General features: G+C 41.5%; 1 protein-coding gene across 1 annotated transcript; it reads right to left on the reverse strand.

The window, feature by feature from the left end:
* Positions 1-672: 672 nt before the first annotated feature.
* LOC115194206 (tyrosine-protein kinase SRK2-like) lies at positions 673-16,991 on the reverse strand. Its single transcript, XM_029753685.1, has 8 exons — positions 16,111-16,991; positions 14,119-14,240; positions 11,005-11,168; positions 10,432-10,600; positions 4,956-5,114; positions 2,484-2,665; positions 2,097-2,262; positions 673-1,779 (listed from the first exon to the last, which is right to left on the reverse strand). Exons 1-8 carry the CDS (start codon positions 16,485-16,487, stop codon positions 1,571-1,573), a joined length of 1,548 nt encoding a protein of 515 aa, XP_029609545.1. The 5' UTR covers positions 16,488-16,991; the 3' UTR covers positions 673-1,570.
* Between the last annotated feature and the right edge of the window lie 580 nt (positions 16,992-17,571).

The following is a 17,571-nucleotide window of genomic DNA, read 5'->3' on the forward strand; positions in this document are numbered from 1 at the left end:
ATTGCATGCTTCCTCAAAACTTGAGATATCGTGTTGTGACAAAACTGCACATTTTAGTGGACTTTTTTCACCAGCACAAGTTGCACCTGTGTAATGATCATGCTGTTTAATCAGCTTCTTAAAATGCCACACCTGTCAGGCGGATGAACTATCTTGGCTAAGGAGAAATGCTCACTAACAGGGATGTAAACAAATTTGTGCATACAATTTGAGAGAAGCTGTGTGTGTATGGAACCTTTCAGGGATCTTTTATTTCAGCTCATGAAACATGGGACCAACACTTTACATGTTGCATTTATATTTTTTGTTCAGTGTATATTCTCACCACAGATTAATTAAAACAAATTTATACAAAAAAAGGTCTTATTCTTATGTATCAAACATGACATTCAATTAATCTTTCAATAAACACATTTAAGGAAATAATCTTGTTTTTTTTTATGAAGTGTACACTTTCATACAGGTTATGATCTACAAGTACAATCAGACATTTTTAAAAACGTATAAAATATTTTACAAAGTGATTGGTAATTATCAACAAGCACTTGTACAATTCCGGTCTCACCAAATAAGTCCAGTGTCACAACTTTTCAGTCATTGATCCATAAAATAGGCACGCTACAGAGCGAGAAAGGAGGTGGCACATTCCAACACCTCCGATCCATCATTCAATCAACATAAGGCCAATGCAGTGTGGAGAGCAAGCAGTCTCCGGTTATTCAATTCCAGTTCCTATTGCACAATAACAGCATCCCCACTATGACATACATAGACATTAGGTGAATGTACAATAAGATTTACTCTCCAAATCCTTCCCCCAAATCCAATTCTGTCCAGTTGAATCATATCTACTCTTTCTGTAAAAATATTCTATCAACATTACTCGGTCATTCCTATGTATTCATGAGTGTTCAGTGACATAGTGCCCTCTCTCACCATGCTTCAGGGTGGATAAAGCAAAACAAACAATATACGCCTGATGAATACTTGGCAGCCAAGCAGTGGAAGAATGCAGAGTGAATGCAGAACTATTTCGCCAATCTAGATAGCTCCATCAGTCTTACCGGAGAACAGCTGTTGTTATGAAAGCCCAACCGGGCCATGGACAGAGTTTGTGATGTCATCAAAGAGCATCTAGTGAGTTTAGCAGTCTCAGTATCACCGATTTAAAAGTGCATTAAGTTTGGCGAACAAAATCTTAAAAAGTGGGAGTGTCACAAACGACAGTTACAATAGAGGATTATCCGTCATAGTCATGTCGGACTTTCTTTAATGACAATACATGAGCAGCCAAATAAAACCTCCACAAACAATATTTTCTGATCAAACATTTTATGGTCCCACGTGTTCGACCGCAAAATATAATCCTAAAAAATAGATATTCAACCATAATGTGGTCAGGGAGAGGGCAGTTCAACAATGCTAAAATCAATGCTACCTGCATGCTAGATACAAAGTGTTGGGAGTATGAAATGCCTTTATTTGATTATATTACTTGTGGCACAGTGGACATACCCTACTTTCCTCTGCTGACCCATGAGCAGAGCATCATTGATCCCTGAAAACAGTACTAGTAATGGTGGGCGTCATCGTAGGAGTTCACATCCAGGTCAAAGAAGTCCTCTAGCTTCCACTGTAGGGTCTCAAAGGTGGGTCTGTCGTTCTCATTCTCCTTCCAGCAGTCAGACATGATCTCATACATCACCTTGGGACAGCGTGATGGGTTCGGCATCCTGTAGCCTTTGGGCAGCTGCTGAACCACCTCGTAGTTGGTCATGGCTGGAACAATAACAGGGGACTATAGTTCTGATCTCACACAGTAACACAATCTAACCTGATGCTGTGCATTTAGTGTGGATAAACTATGAACGCTCCCTTGAAATTGCAAGTGGTGTACAAATAGACAGGGTGTCAGGTGTTTTTTTTAAACTGTTGACTGTAGTGCATGCTACTCATACAATATTCCTACCCCGCCCACTTACAATAATGTACACTCAAAAAGTCCACGGTAGTAAATAACAGGATTAACACTGACTGATCACACCAGCTTTATTTTCTATTGAGTAATACATTAAACATGCATGTAAAAGTCTTACTTGGATAGGGCATCCCGCCAAAGGTCATGATCTCATATAGCAGAATGCCGAAGGACCACACGTCAGACTTGATGGTGAACTTGCCACTGTGGATGGCCTCTGGGGCGGTCCATTTCACAGGGAACTTAGTGCCCTCTTTAGCGTTGTAAACGTTCTCACTCTCCATCTAAAACAACAGAAATAAAATCTGAATCCTCAATACTTTAAAAGAGCAGAATAAATAAATACTTTTAGTGGGCCTCCAACAGTTTGATTTCATGTCTTAGAAAGAGAAATGGAGACTGGTCTTGAGAAAGACCTTGGCGCCAAATTCTTGACAAACAGTCCCAACTAATAACAAATTATCCCCTTTTCTTGTTTTTCTTACAAAAAGATGGAGATACCCACCATGAAGACTCTGGCGAGGCCAAAGTCAGCCACCTTGCAAATGTTGTTTTCTCCCACCAGAACGTTGCGGGCTGCCAGGTCTCTGTGGATGTAGTTCTGCAGCTCCAGGTAAGCCATCCCAGCAGCCACCTGGGCCGCCATCTCTATCTGGTCTGAGATTACCAGCTGCGTACCCTTGTCCTCTGTGGAGGAGAGAAGGTAAGTACCATGGTCAGAGAACTGATATTTCATTCTAATGAGTGCTTAAGTAAAATGTTGTAGTACAATTTCCAGAATAACAGTGTGCATGCAAAGGTATGACTATGCGATTCTTTGCAAAAGTTTCTGAAGTTTAGAGTCCCCCCTAAAACAATTGCTAGTAATGGCCGAATGTCTGCATTTGTGCCAGTGTGTAAGGGCGTCTAGTAAAATATAGGGGATGTAATGCAGACAGGGGCCACCAACATCAATTTCACATGGCTGCTCCAAGAGGTGACTATCACTCTGACAGGCAATGACACTGCATATTTCACGCTATGGCACAGCATCTCACATTGGGAGAAAAATTCAAGGAGTGCTAGCAGTCACCAGGGAGTCCATAACATCAGATTATATTAAATATACAGTGCATTCGGAAAGTATTCAGACCCCTTGACTTTTTCACATTTTGTTACATTACAGCCTTATTTTAAAATTGATTAAATAGTTATTTCCCCCTCAATCTACACACAATACCCCATAATGACAAAGTGAACAGGTTTTTAGAACAGTTATTTTTTTACATTTTTTTTACATTTACATAAATATTCAGACCCTCACTCAGCACTTTGTTGAAGCACCTTAGGCAGCAATTACAGCCTAGAGTCTTCTTGGGTATGACACTACAAGCTTGGCACACCTGTACTTTCTTCTCTGCAGATCCACTCAAGCACTGTCAGGTTGGATGGGGAGTGTCACTACACAGCTATTTTCAGGTCTCTCCAGAGATTTTTGATCAGGTTCAAGTCCAGGCTCTGGCTGGGCCACTCAAGGACATTCAGAGACTTGTCCCAAAGCCACTCCTGCAATGTCTTGGCTGTGTGCTTAGGGTCTTTGTCCTGTTGGAAGGTGAACCTTCGCCCCAGTCTGAAGTCCTAAGCAGGTTTTCATCAACTATCTCTGTACTTTGCTCCGTTCATATTTCCCTCTATCCTGACTAGTCTCCCAGTTCCTGCCGCTGAAAAACATCCCCACAGCATGATGCTGCCTCCCATGCTTCACCGTAGGGATGGTGCCAGGTTTCCTCCAGATGTGACACTTGGCATTCAGGCCAAAGAGTTTAATCTTGGTTTAATCAGACCAGAGAATCTTGTTTCTCATGATCTGAGTCTTTAGGTGCCTTTTAGCAAATGCCAAGCAGGCTGTCATGTGCCTTTAACTAAGGAATGGCTTCAGTCTGGCCACTACCATAAAGGCCTGATTGGTGGAGTGATGCAGAGATGGTTGTCCTTCTGGAAGGTTCTCCCATCTCCACAGAGGAACTCTGGAGCTTTGTCAGAATGACCATTGGGTTCTTGGTCACCTCCCTGACCAAGGCCCTTCTACCCCGATTGCTCTGTTTGGCTGGGCGGCCAGCTCTAGGAAGAGTCTTGGTGGTTCCAAACTCCTTCCATGTAAGAATGATGGAGGCCACTGTGTTCTTGGGGACCTTCAATGCTGCAGAAATGTTTTGGTACCCTTCCCCATGCCTTGACACAATCCTCTCTCGGAGTTCTACGGACAGTTCCATCAACCTCGTGGCTTGGTTTTTGCTCTGACATGCACTGTCAACTGTGGGACCTTATATAGACAGGTATGTGCCTTTCCAAATCATGTACAATCAATTGAATTTATTACAGGTGGACTCCAATGAAGTTGTAGAAATATCTCAAGGATGATGAATGGAAACAGAATGCACCTGAGCTCAATTTCGAGTCTCGTAGCAAAGGGTCTGAATACTTCTGTAAATAATATTTTTTATACATTTGCAAAAAAAAAACCTTTTTCACTTTGTCATTATGAGGTATTGTGTGAAGACTGATGAGGATATATAAAAAAAAATCAATTTTAGAATAAGGCTGTAACATAATAAATTGAGGAAAAAGGGAAGTGGTCTGAACACTTTCTGAATGCACTGTATGTAACTTTCAAAATATAGAAGCATGGCCCGTGTGATGCATTTAGCATATTCTTTACAGGCAACTGTATCACACAAAGTGAAGAGGGAGCAAAACTGTATCTTTTTTGGGTTGTTGCCAAATTAACACTTCATCTAAAACGTTCCCTATACACATCACTCAGTTACATAAATTAAAGAAAAGTCTGTACTGTATTTCAACTCTCTACAGTTGGCACATTGTTGAGGTGGTGTTCTAATCTAAACGTCCAACAACAACCAGGGTTCGGTACAATGAGGAAAGTGCAGTGGTCTTGTGTGTAGGTAGGTTACAATGCAATACACTAGTGTGTTCTTACGTTGGAGATAATCCAGCAGACTGCCATTCTTCATGAGCTCTGTGATGATGTAGATGGGTTCCTCCACAGTACACACGGCGTAGAGCTGGATCAGTTTGGGGTGCCGCAGTGTCTTCATGATATGGGCCTCCTGTAGGAAGTCCTTAGCGTCCATGGTGCCTGGGATAACAATAACATGTATATGTTGTATTGCACTCTAACACTAGCTGGAATTCAATCCAACCTGCACTGTGACGAGAAATGTTTTAAATGTCAAGTGCAGTCAAAAACGGGATTTTCCTGTGTTTCATATACTGAACAAAAATATAAACACAACAATTTCAAAGTTTTTACTGAGTTACAGTTCATATAAGGAAATGAGTAAATTTAAATAAATTCATTAGGATTTCACATGACTTAGAAAACAGGTATGCATCTGTTGTTCACAGATACCTTAAAAAAAGGTAGGGGGCCACCCGAGTGGCTCAACGGTCTAAGGCATTGCATCGCAGTGCTTGAGGCGTCACTACAGACATGGGTTTGATCCCAGGCTGTGTCACAACTGGCCGTGACGCAGCAATATTGGCCCAGCATCGTCCGGGTTAGGGGAGGGTTTGGCCAAGGGGGGCTTTATATGGCTCATCGCGCTCTAGTAACTCCTTGTGGTGGGCCGGGTGCCTGCAGGCTGACTTCAATCGTCAGTTGAACAGTGTTTCCTCCGACACACTTCCGGGTTAAGTGGGCGGGTATTAAGAAGCGCGGTTTGACGGGTCATGTTTTGGAGGATGCCTGACTAGACCTTCGCCTCTGCCGAGCCCATTGGGGAGTTGCAGCGATGAGACAAGAACGCAATTGGATATCACAAAATTGGGGAGAAAAAGGGGGCAAAAAAAACAAATTAATACACATATATATATACACACACACATACATACACAGTTGAAGACGGAAGTGTACATATACCTTAGCCAAATACATTTAATCTCAGTTTTTCACAATTCCTGACATTTAATCTGAGTAAAAATTCCATGTCTTAGGTCAGTTAGGATCACCACTTTATTTTAAGAATGTGCAATGTCAGAATAATAGTAAAGAGAATGATTTATTAAAGCTTTTATTTCTTTCATCACATTCCCAGTGGGTCAGAAGTTTACATACACTCAATTAGTGTTTGGTAGCAATGCCTTTAAATTGGTTAACTTGTGTCAAACGTTTTGGGTAGCCTTCCACAAGCTTCCCACAATAAGTTGGGTGAATTATGGCCCATTCCTCCTGACAGAGCTGGTGTAACTGAGTCAGGTTAGTAAGCCTCCTTGCTCAGCAAAAACACTTTTTTAGTTCTGCCCACAAATTGTCTATGAGATTGAGGTCAGGGCTTTGTGATGGCCACTCCAATACCTTGACTTTGTTGTCCTTAAGCCATTTTGCCCAAACTTTGGAAGTATGCTTGGGGTTATTGTCCATTTGGAAGACCCATTTACGACCAAGCTTTAACTTCCGGACTGATGTCTTGAGATGTTACATTTACATTTTAGTCATTTAGCAGACGCTCTTATCCAGAGCGACTTACAGTAGTGAATGCATACATTTCATTAAAAAAAAAAATTCTCCGTACTAGTCCCCCGTGGGAATCGAACCCACAAACCTGGCGTTGCAAACACCATGCTCTACCAACTGAGCCACACGGGACCTGTTGCTTCAATATATACACATCATTTTCCTTCCTCATGATGCCATCTATTTTGTGAAGTGCACCAGTCCCTCCTGCAGCAAAGCTCCCCCACAACATGATGCTGCCACCCCCGTGCTTCACGGTTGGGATGGTGTTCTTTGGCTTGCAAGCCTTCCCCTTTTTCCTCCAAACATAACGATGGTCATTATCGCCAAACAGTTCGATTTTTGTTTCATCAGACCAGAGGACATTTCTCCAAAAAGTCCAATCTTTGTCCCCATGTGCAGTTGCAAACCGTAGTCTGGCTTTTGTTATGGCGGTTTTGGAGCAGTGGCTTATTCCTTGCTAAGCAGCCTTTCAGGTTGTCGATATAGGACTCGTTTTACTGTGGATATAGATACTTTTGTACCTGCTTCCTCCAGAATCTTCACAAGGTCCTTTGCTGTTGTTCTGGGATTGATTTGCACTTTTCGCACCAAAGTATGTTAATCTCCAGGAGACAGAATGCGTCTCCTTCCTGAGCAGTATGACGGCTGCGTGGTCCCATGGTGTTTATACTTGCGTACCATTGTTTGTGCAGATGAACGTGGTACCTTCAGGCGTTTGAAAATTGCTCCCAAGGATGAACCAGACTTGTGAAGGTCTACAATTTATTTTCTGAGGTCTTGGCTGATTTCTTTTGATTTCCCCATGATGACAAGCAAAGAGGCACTGAGTTTGAAGGTAGGCCTTGAAATACATCCAAGTGGTATACCTCCAATTGACTCAAATGTCGTCAATTAGCCGATCAGAAGCTTCTAAAGCCATGACATAATTTTCTGGAATTTTCCAAGCTGTTTAAAAGGCACAGTCAACTTAGTGTATGTAAACTTCTGACCCACTGGAATTGTGATACAGTGACTTATAAGTGAAATAATCTGTCTGTAAACAATTGTTGGAAAAATGACTTGTGTCATGCACAAAGTAGATGTCCTAACCGACTTGCCAAAACTATAGTTTGTTGACAATACATTTGTGGAGTGGTTGAGTTTTAAGGACTCCAACCTAAGTGTATGTAAACTTCAACTGTATATATATATATATATATATATATATATATATATATATATATATATATATATATATATATATATATATATATATATATACATACATACATACATATATATATATATATATATATATATATACATACATACATACATACACACACACTGCTCAAAAAATAAAGGGAACACTTAAACAACACATCCTAGATCTGAATGAAAGAAATAATCTTATTAAATACTTTTTTCTTTACATAGTTGAATGTGCTGACAACAAAATCACACAAAAATAATCAATGGAAATCCAATTTATCAACCCATGGAGGTCTGGATTTGGAGTCACACTCAAAATTAAAGTGGAAAACCACACTACAGGCTGATCCAACTTTGATGTAATGTCCTTAAAACAAGTCAAAATGAGGCTCAGTAGTGTGTGTGGCCTCCACGTGCCTGTATGACCTCCCTACAACGCCTGGGCATGCTCCTGATGAGGTGGCGGATGGTCTCCTGGGAGATCTCCTCCCAGACCTGGACTAAAGCATCCGCCAACTCCTGGACAGTCTGTGGTGCAACGTGGCATTGGTGGATGGAGCGAGACATGATGTCCCAGATGTGCTCAATTGGATTCAGGTCTGGGGAATGGGCGGGCCAGTCCATAGCATCAATGCTTTCCTCTTGCAGGAACTGCTGACACACTCCAGCCACATGAGGTCTAGCATTGTCTTGCATTAGGAGGAACCCAGGGCCAACCGCACCAGCATATGGTCTCACAAGGGGTCTGAGGATCTCATCTCGGTACCTACTGGCAGTCAGGCTACCTCTGGCGAGCACATGGAGGGCTGTGCGGCCCCCCAAAGAAATGCCACCCCACACCATGACTGACCCACCGCCAAACCGGTCATGCTGGAGGATGTTGCAGGCAGCAGAACGTTTTCCACAGCATCTCCAGACTCTGTCACGTCTGTCACGTGCTCAGTGTGAACCTGCTTTCATCTGTGAAGAGCACAGGGCGCCTGTGGCGAATTTGCCAATCTTGGTGTTCTCTGGCAAATGCCAAACGTCCTGCACGGTGTTGGGCTGTAAGCACAACCCCCACCTGTGGACGTCGGGCCCTCATACCACCCTCATGGAGTTTGTTTCTGACCGTTTGAGGCCTGCTGGAGGTCATTTTGCAGGGCTCTGGCAGTGCTCCTCCTGCTCCTCCTTGCACAAAGGCGGAGGTAGCGGTCCTGCTGCTGGGTTGTTGCCCTCCTACGGCCTCCTCCACGTCTCCTGATGTACTGGCCTGTCTCCTGGTAGCGCCTCCATGCTCTGGACACTACGCTGACAGACACAGCGAACCTTCTTGCCACAGCTCGCATTGATGTGCCATCCTGGATGAGCCGCACTACCTTAGCCACTTGTGTGGGTTGTAGACTCCGTCTCATGCTACCACTAGAGTGAAAGCACCACCAGCATTCAAAAGTTACCAAAACATCAGCCAGGAAGCATAGGAACTGAGAAGTGGTCTGTGGTCCCCACCTGCAGAACCACTCCTTTATTGGGGGTGTCTTGCTAATTGCCTATAATTTCCACCTGTTGTCTATTCCATTTGCACAACAGCATGTGAAATTTATTGTCAATCAGTGTTGCTTCCTAAGTGGACAGTTTGATTTCACAGAAGTGTGATTGACTTGGAGTTACATTGTGTTGTTTAAGTGTTCCCTTTATTTTTTTGAGCAGTGTATATATATAAAAAATAAGGTGGATAGGAAAATCAGTCAGTATCTGGTATCTTGTGGAATGTTGTCCCACTTCTCTGCAATGGCTCTGCGAAGTTGCTGGATATCAACGGGAACTGGAACATGCTATTGTACACGTCGATCCAAAGCATCCCAAACATGCTCAACGGGTGACATGTCTGGTGAGCATGCAGGCCATGGGAAAACTGGAACATTTTCAGCTTCCAGGAATTGTGTACAGATCCTTGAGACATTGGGCCGTGCATTATCATGCTGAAACATGAGGTGATGGCGGCGGATGAATGGCACAACAATGGGCCTCAAGATCTCATCACAGTATCTCTGCATTCAAATTTACATCGATAAAATGCCTGCCCATTCCACTCTTTTCACAGCGTTGACATCAGCAAACAGTTCCTCCACACAACTCCATACACGTGGTCTGCAGCTGTGAGGCCGGTTGGACGTACTGACAAATTCTTTAAAACGACACTGGAGGCGGCTTATGGTCGAGAAATTAACATTTAATTTTCTGGCAACAGTTTAGGTGGACATTCCTGCAGTCAGCATGCCAATTGCACACTCCCTCATGACTAGAGACATCTGTGGCATTGTGTTGTGTGACAAAACTGCACATTTTAGAGTGATCTTTTATTGTCCCCAGCACAAGGTGCACCTGTGTAATGATAATCCTGTTTAATCCGCTTCTTGATATGCCACACTTGTCAGGTGGATGGATTATCTTGGCAAATGAGAAATGCTCACTAACAGGGATGTAAACTAATTTGTGAAAAAATATGAGAAATAAGCTTTTTGTGCGTATGGCACATTTCTGGCCTCTTTAATTTCAGCTCATGAAACATGGGACCAACACATTACATGTTGCGTATCTTTTTTTGTTCAGTGTACATACAGTACTTAAATTGTTACCCAGAAATGATTTGATATTGAGATAAAAACAGCTGCATTGGAACTTTAAGGAGATACAAAATTAAGGATTTGAAATAACGTGATTTTATGGGTTTAAGTCCTGTGTTTGTGTTGTACAGGCTATTTACCAGGTTTGAGGGTCTTCACTGCTACTGCAGTGGTGTCGTTCCAGAGGCCTTCATGAACCTCTCCAAATTGCCCAGCGCCCAGTTTATTCAGCAGTTTGACAGACGTCCGGTCAATCTCCCAGTGGTCGGCAGTGTTGTAGGACAGACCATGGGTCTGAGGCGCCTCCATCTGACACGAGAGAGATACAACAATCAGCAGAGACAGGAACTGTCCCAAAGCAGAACCTGACACCCTGTCCTCTTTACTGTTCAGGAAAACCACATGACTGTTGTTCTATTGTCCTTTGTGAACGGTCAATGGTGCTATACATGGTTGACACGGAACAGCATCAGGCTAGGATCAGCATCAGGCTAGGATCAGCATCAGGCTAGGATCAGCATCAAGCTATTGTATTAGGCCCACTATTTGAAGAGGGTTTCTGTGATCTGGATATCTTTAGCAAATTTGCCAGGCACATTAGTTCCATAAAGTGTGTGTACGTCAATTCAGATCAAGAGGGCCACTAAACAAATCCGATTTATCGCAATCACACGATACAGTAGTTAACAAAGAAAGTAAACGGAACACCATACCTTTTTACATGGTTCAAGCAGCCGTACACAGAGACCATCTTCCAGTTTTGAGTAGTGTTCCACCAACTCCCTCAGAGTTAGGAAGTTCTTGGACGCCGACACGTAGTAGCCTCCAGAGTCCATCTTCCTTACTTTGTAGTGCTTCACTTTGCACTGGTCCAGTACTGAAAGATCCATACAAAAGCATAAGGGCAGAATACTAAAAAGTGTGAATGAAGACAGTAAAATCAACCATGGCCATGAAAATGTGTGCCGAAGAGTAAATAAATGGGGAAAGTACCATGTTAAAATCTGTTTATATGGCCATTATGGAATAATGAGCTGCCTACATGAAAACACTATTTTTGGTGATTTGGCTCATTGTACTGAAGACGTTCAGAAATTACAAGTCCGTGGTAACAGAAGGATGCCGAGACAATGCCAAACCACAAAATATTGATTGCAAAGTTAAACAAACCATACAACTATGCACAAGGACTACTTTAAACAATTTCCACTGAAAAGTTAAAAACATATTTACTTGAAGAACAGTAGAGAAGTAAAGTTTGGTTAACAGAATAACAGGAAATCTCCCTCAGTTTTTTCGGTGACCATGTTTTCCAAAAACTCTTAAATATCTCCTCTGAATTAAGAACCAAAGATGTCTGCAGAAATAATGAGGTCTCAGTTATGACACTGAGTTTGACTAAAATTACGTTTTATTTTGGGTTATTGAACTACAGTAAGTGAAGAGAATGACGTCATGGGTCCCTGATCTGTACCATACAGAAATGCATCATTACGAATGTCATTCTCCTCATGGTGATGTAACCCCTAGTACACAAAAGGTAGAAAAATGTAATATCCTCTTTTGCATGTTTAGGTATTATTCTACACACTGGCTATTTTTCTAATGAGCTCAAACAAGACCAAATTTGGTTGGTCTGGACCAAATCTGTACCAATCATAGACGTCTATGTTTCGCAAGTTTGGACATCACAGTACAGCACAGTAGAGTACAGTAGAATGGAGTACAGTAGAGTTCAGTAAAGTTCAGTAAATTATACTGTACTCTACTCTTGTACTAAACTTTACTGACCTACTGAATACACTACTTATCTGTACTGTGCTGCCCAAATTTAGAAAACAGACACTTATGATTGGTTCAAATTTGGACTGACCAAATTTTAACTACTTTTTAACATCATGGATGTCCGGTGTCGGTGTTCAGTGGGTGAGAAGGCTGGTTACAGTAAATGGGAAGATATTAATCCAGTTTAAAAAGAATAAATATACAACAACAAAAAGTTACAAAACAACTGATTGTATCTCATGAAGGAGAAAGGAAACAGGGAGAAATATATTTTTAAAGCTGATCTTGTTTAATTTATTTATCATTTTAGGGGGAAAATGGGAAGAGAGGGGGCTCATGGGTAAGTGTCAGTAAGAACAGGCAGAGTTGACTAACTGGAGAGAGAGGGAGAGCGAGAGCGACAGGGAGAGAGAAAGAGCGACATGGAGAAAGAAAGAGAGAAGAACGACAAAGACAGATGGAGGGGTTGTCCAGACTGTTTTCACACTTTTGCTTTGACCACCACACCACAGAAAGAGAAAGAAAACAGTGGAAGGGAGGACAGTAGCAGGCGACCCAACTTTGGTTTGTGACAACTATGAATTCCCGTTGTAGCCAATTCAGTTGCAGGCATTCTATTACCGATTTGATAAAATAATGTTTTAAGCACTTAAATCAAACCACATTGTTATTAGTAAAAACATTAAGTAACAAGGGGTAGACCTACCAGTTAGTTATGTAAACTTTCATTATCCGGGAGAGGAATTAGAAAATATCTTAAAGACATGTGGGCTTTTGGTAACAGAATTACAAGACAATGACAAGACTCAATATTTATTTTTTTACACTTACAGAAGGCAAATAATTTCTACAAAACCAGAGCTCCCGAGTGACGCAGCGGTCTAAGGCACTGAATGAGGTGTCACTACAGTCCCTGGTTTGAATCCAGGCTGTATTACATTTGGCCGTGATTGGGAGTCCCATAGGGCGGTGCACAATTGGCCCAGCATCATCCGGGTTTGGCTGGGGTAGGCCGTCATTGTAAATAAGAATTTGGTTCTTAACTGACTTGCCTAGTTAAACAAAGGTTAAATTAATAATATAAATCTTGATATTAGTTGGCAGGGGTCTTTACTTCAACAATGCGTTTTTATGCATTTCTAATACCTTTTAAGACTTTTTCTGCTAGATGTTTAAGACCCCTTTTCCATTTGTTTGACCAGAAATCAAAGTATTTTCTTATTCCTAATTTTTAAGATTGAAAAAGGTTGAAGAATGTATATATGCATTAATAACATAAAAATAAACTCTTAGCTTTCATTTGACACCAAATTTCATGTGCTCCAACTACTTTATATATTAGTTAGTGCTCATGGGGCTTTTTACATTCAAACGCCCATGACTATTATTATGACTATTATATGACTATTATTATATTATATGACTATTATTATATGACTATTATATTATATGACTATTATTATATGACTATTATTAACATGAACAATGCAAAGGCAGATAGCAACACCACTGAACTTTCCTGTAATCAGGTTAATATGAGACTATCACATTTGTCGTGACTAAGTTTATACACCACTATAAATGTATAAGCAAGGGACTTTTTCCTTCCGACAGAAAAGGCCAGCCAGACTCATGTGGCCCTAAGTGATGTTATCACAGTCTCTTTTTGAGAATTAGAGGTCTCCCTATTTGTTTAACTTTATGACCTTGAACCATCAAACACTTCAGTGCACTATGGGAGACTGTGATTTACCCAGAGTGAAGTGGGGATTGTTCAGGAACGAAGAAACAACTTGAGTTATTTGTGCATCGAGTTCCCTCCTCATACCGGGATCACACGGAAATAGACTGATCGAAAAATAAAACCACAAAATACAATCCTGAACAATAGAGTCGAAAACACAAAATGTGTCAAACATCACAAAGTCATTCAAAACCTGTTCCAATAGCATATTGCGAGAGTGCATACTTGGTGGGTGACAGATCTGAGCTTTAGTCTCTTGCAGACGCGACAAGTACAAGACGACGACGCTGAGATTTACCTGAGAGTGAGAGCTCTCCTTTCTGACTCTCAGAGTGTCTGATGAGAAAGGCTCCATGCTGGTTCCCCTCAGACAGAAGCAGCTTCTCAGCATCCAGTCTCTTGGTGTCCGCAAAGTACCATCTGTATAGCAGAACAGGAGGAAACAACGGTCAACCCCAGCATCATAGATATTCACTGGCACTGCACAGTGATATTTACTTGGTGGGTAGGTACATTAAGGCGTTCGCCTAGCTTAGGGGTTTTACCAATACATCAAACAGATCTATACGATTGATACGATAGGCATCCACTGATCAAGTTAATCAGTTTATGTACACTACGAGACCGTGATACTTCAGTAAAACAAGTCCTGATTACCAAGACAAAACCCTCAAGGTTTCGCAGGATGCATCACACTCGGCCGTGACTGGGAGTCCCATCGGGCGGCGCACAATTGGCCCAGCGTTGTCTGGGTTTGGCCGGTGTAGTCAGTCATCGTAAATAAAGAATGTGTTCTTAACTGACTTGCCTAGTTAAATAAAAGCTCAATTTAAAACAAATAAACATTCCCACAGACAGTGTGTTGAGAAAGGCAAAAACTAGACTGCAGCTTAACTAAAACCAGTTTCATGGGGATGATCACCAGGACAATACTTGAGTCACACCCAAAATAAGATCACTGACTTTGTTCAGAAGATGGACACCTCATTAGTAAATATTGTTTTTTTTTTTTTTTTACATATGAAACACTTTACTTTGAATTGTATGTCTCACTGGCATTGATACATTGAATAAAAGGTGCGGTTAGTTGTTTTTAATAGGGTATGATAAGATTAATTATTTCCATAATTCTTGAACAGACCATTTCTGAATGGTACATGTTCCATTATTTCAAAGCATTACCCAAACATTACTTTTGACCAAGATACCCAAGTTTTACTCTACGCCATGTCATGCGAAGTGCAATTTCCTTGCTTAACCGGTTTCTTTCTATATTTAAACAGTGCACTTGTATGTGTGTTGACCCTACAAACGGTTTTCAAAATGTAAATACAGCTACATTGAATCGCTTTAGACTTTAATCACTTTTACAGTTGTATTTTCATCTGATCTGGATAATTATTAACTCATTCATTGTACTTCCTTATTAACTTGTTTGACCAATCACTTAGGTCTAGATACATGGAACAGCACTAATAGTGTGGCATTTGCCTTTTGACTTAATCTGTTCACAATATCAAAAGTTGGAGTGCATTAAACCAAACACCAGTGCTTTGTAAATTTCAAAACAATGACATTACTGTAGCCTATGTCAACTGTTGGTTAGTTGTGTGCCATGTGTTTGTTTGAGAGCAGTCACCCAAATCTGAGGCCTCATCTAGGACTAGGTTATGAGGAAGTGCTGGGAATCCATAAAGCACTTACAGTATGGTGACTCATCATATTCCACAACACCGAGTCAATGTGCAACTCTGAATTTAGCTCATCTTTGTATTGGGATAATAAACATTCAACACCAGATTGCACCAAGGCTATATAGAACATGCTCATAAACTGTGAATGTATACAAATATTTGCCAGATCCTCCTTGGAATGGTCCAGTGGTGTAGGGATACCAACAGGTCAGTTATGATGGTTAATCAAATAAGCACAACAGAAGAGTGTCAGGTAGATAGTGTCCCCTCCTAAAACGATGGCTAGGTGATCAGTGGGATCAGGGGTAAAGCAACTCTGGAACATGCCTCAAGTGTGTGAGAGTCTTTTCTGCTTTACTCTGGCCTCAAACTGCCCAAGAATAAGTAAAGGTTATAAGGGATGTAGAATGAATTTTAATAGGCTACTGTGTTTTCTGTAGCCCATTTTGTTCTTCGCCTCTTTGAATGAAGCCACCATTCATCAAACCTGACCTGGTGCTGTTCTAGTCTAGTCTATACAGTAGCATATATCAACTAGTTCAATAGAATCATTCACCCAGCGCATCATTTTAAATGTATATTGGTAGGCTACTTACGGCTCCGCATCCAGGCTCTCCACAGGTGCCACATAATTGGCTGGAATGTAACCCTTCTTGGTAGCTGAAATTCCAGTGAGTGCTTTTGCATACCACCAATCACCAGCACCTTTGTCTAGAGCGTCTAACATGTCCCCGGCATTGAAACTCAAGTCCTCCACGGTTCGGGCGGTATAATCATAGAGGGCGATATAAACGTTGCCCCGTCTCCCAAGGGGTATTGGTGGCAAAGCCCTGTTGGTGGGATGCTCCGCATGAATGTTTTTGATCACCACGATTTCGCTGAACTCCTTCCCCGGCTCTGAATCTGACGGCGGTTTATTAAAACACGGGAAAACAGTCTGACAACACCGCAAGCACGTACCTCGAATTTCCATTGTGAATACTCACTGGTTTATCATACTAAACCAGGTTGTGATCAAATAAAATGTAAGCCGTCCCCTTTTGGCGTTTATATTCCACTTCAGTTAGAACGAATTTCACATGGATTGGATCCTAAAAAGTTTCACTCATTCCAGAAACGTCTTGTCAACCCTGGTCTTTGGACTGGAATAGCACAAAACACCCTGACCAACAGTAAAATAAAGCGATTTATTGCACGAGGCCAACAGTCACCATGTTTCCTGGTTAGCCTAGTTTAATTTATCAATCTTCTGCTGAGGATACCTGTGTGCACTTTGAGCGCTACCCGCAGGGGTGTTTACTTCCATTGCACCGCCTGCAGTGCAATAAGTGTACCTGTATCATTCCTACACCATTCGTAGACAACTACCGTTAGGGTCTATTAGACTTTAATATCACCGAGAAATACTTTTTAAAAAAGGTTAAACTACTACACGCCTTTATAGGGTTAGTGTTCCCACATGTCCATACCTCTGTTACAGTCAGTGCCGTGTACTCATGGATTCCAAGGGAAACCAGGCTTCCCCCCCCAAAAAATGACCAAGAAAAAAAATACGTAATTTTATGTTTATCTCTATTTTTTCTTCAATTTGCAAGAGGCTGGATGTATATTACACTCTACGTGTAGGCCATTTATGTGACGTTGTCTGGTCCAAACGAGTATGACATTGTTGCTGCCTGCAGCATTGAACGCAAGGGAAGCCAGCGAGCTTGGACTCTCTTGACAACAAAAAAAAGTATAATAATTTCCTAATTAGCATTGAGCTAAACTGAGCGAGTTAAACTGTGAATGGTCCTGGCGCAACAGCTTGGATTTGCCATAACTCCTATCAAATCTCATTAAGAGCATAAATCATTGACTGAAATAGTGTTGCATTTTGATGTGTCGTTTTCCTCCGGTGGCTAATTTAGTTGTCACTGTATTAGACTAAGCATATTTGATGATGTCGAAATGGTGCTGGAATAAAGGCGGCAGATGCTGTTTTCTTTGTGACTTGCGGTAACTATCTGTGGTTCTAAATTAATAATTGTTTAGTGGTCCGAAAATTTTAACATTAA

The sequence above is a fragment of the Salmo trutta genome, chromosome 1 (genome assembly GCF_901001165.1).
Source record: "Salmo trutta chromosome 1, fSalTru1.1, whole genome shotgun sequence".
In the NCBI taxonomy this organism is placed as follows: Eukaryota; Metazoa; Chordata; class Actinopteri; order Salmoniformes; family Salmonidae; genus Salmo; species Salmo trutta.

Excerpts from the sequence above, each read along its gene's own strand:
- LOC115194206 (XM_029753685.1), bottom strand. The coding sequence starts at position 16,487 with ATGGAAATTCGAGGTACGTGCTTGCGGTGTTGTCAGACTGTTTTCCCG. Across the intron at positions 2,666-4,955 it reads TCTGCTGGATTATCTCCAAC|AGGACAAGGGTACGCAGCTG; the intron begins GTAAGAACACAC and ends TCTCCTCCACAG. Across the intron at positions 1,780-2,096 it reads TGGCGGGATGCCCTATCCAA|CCATGACCAACTACGAGGTG; the intron begins GTAAGACTTTTA and ends TTATTGTTCCAG.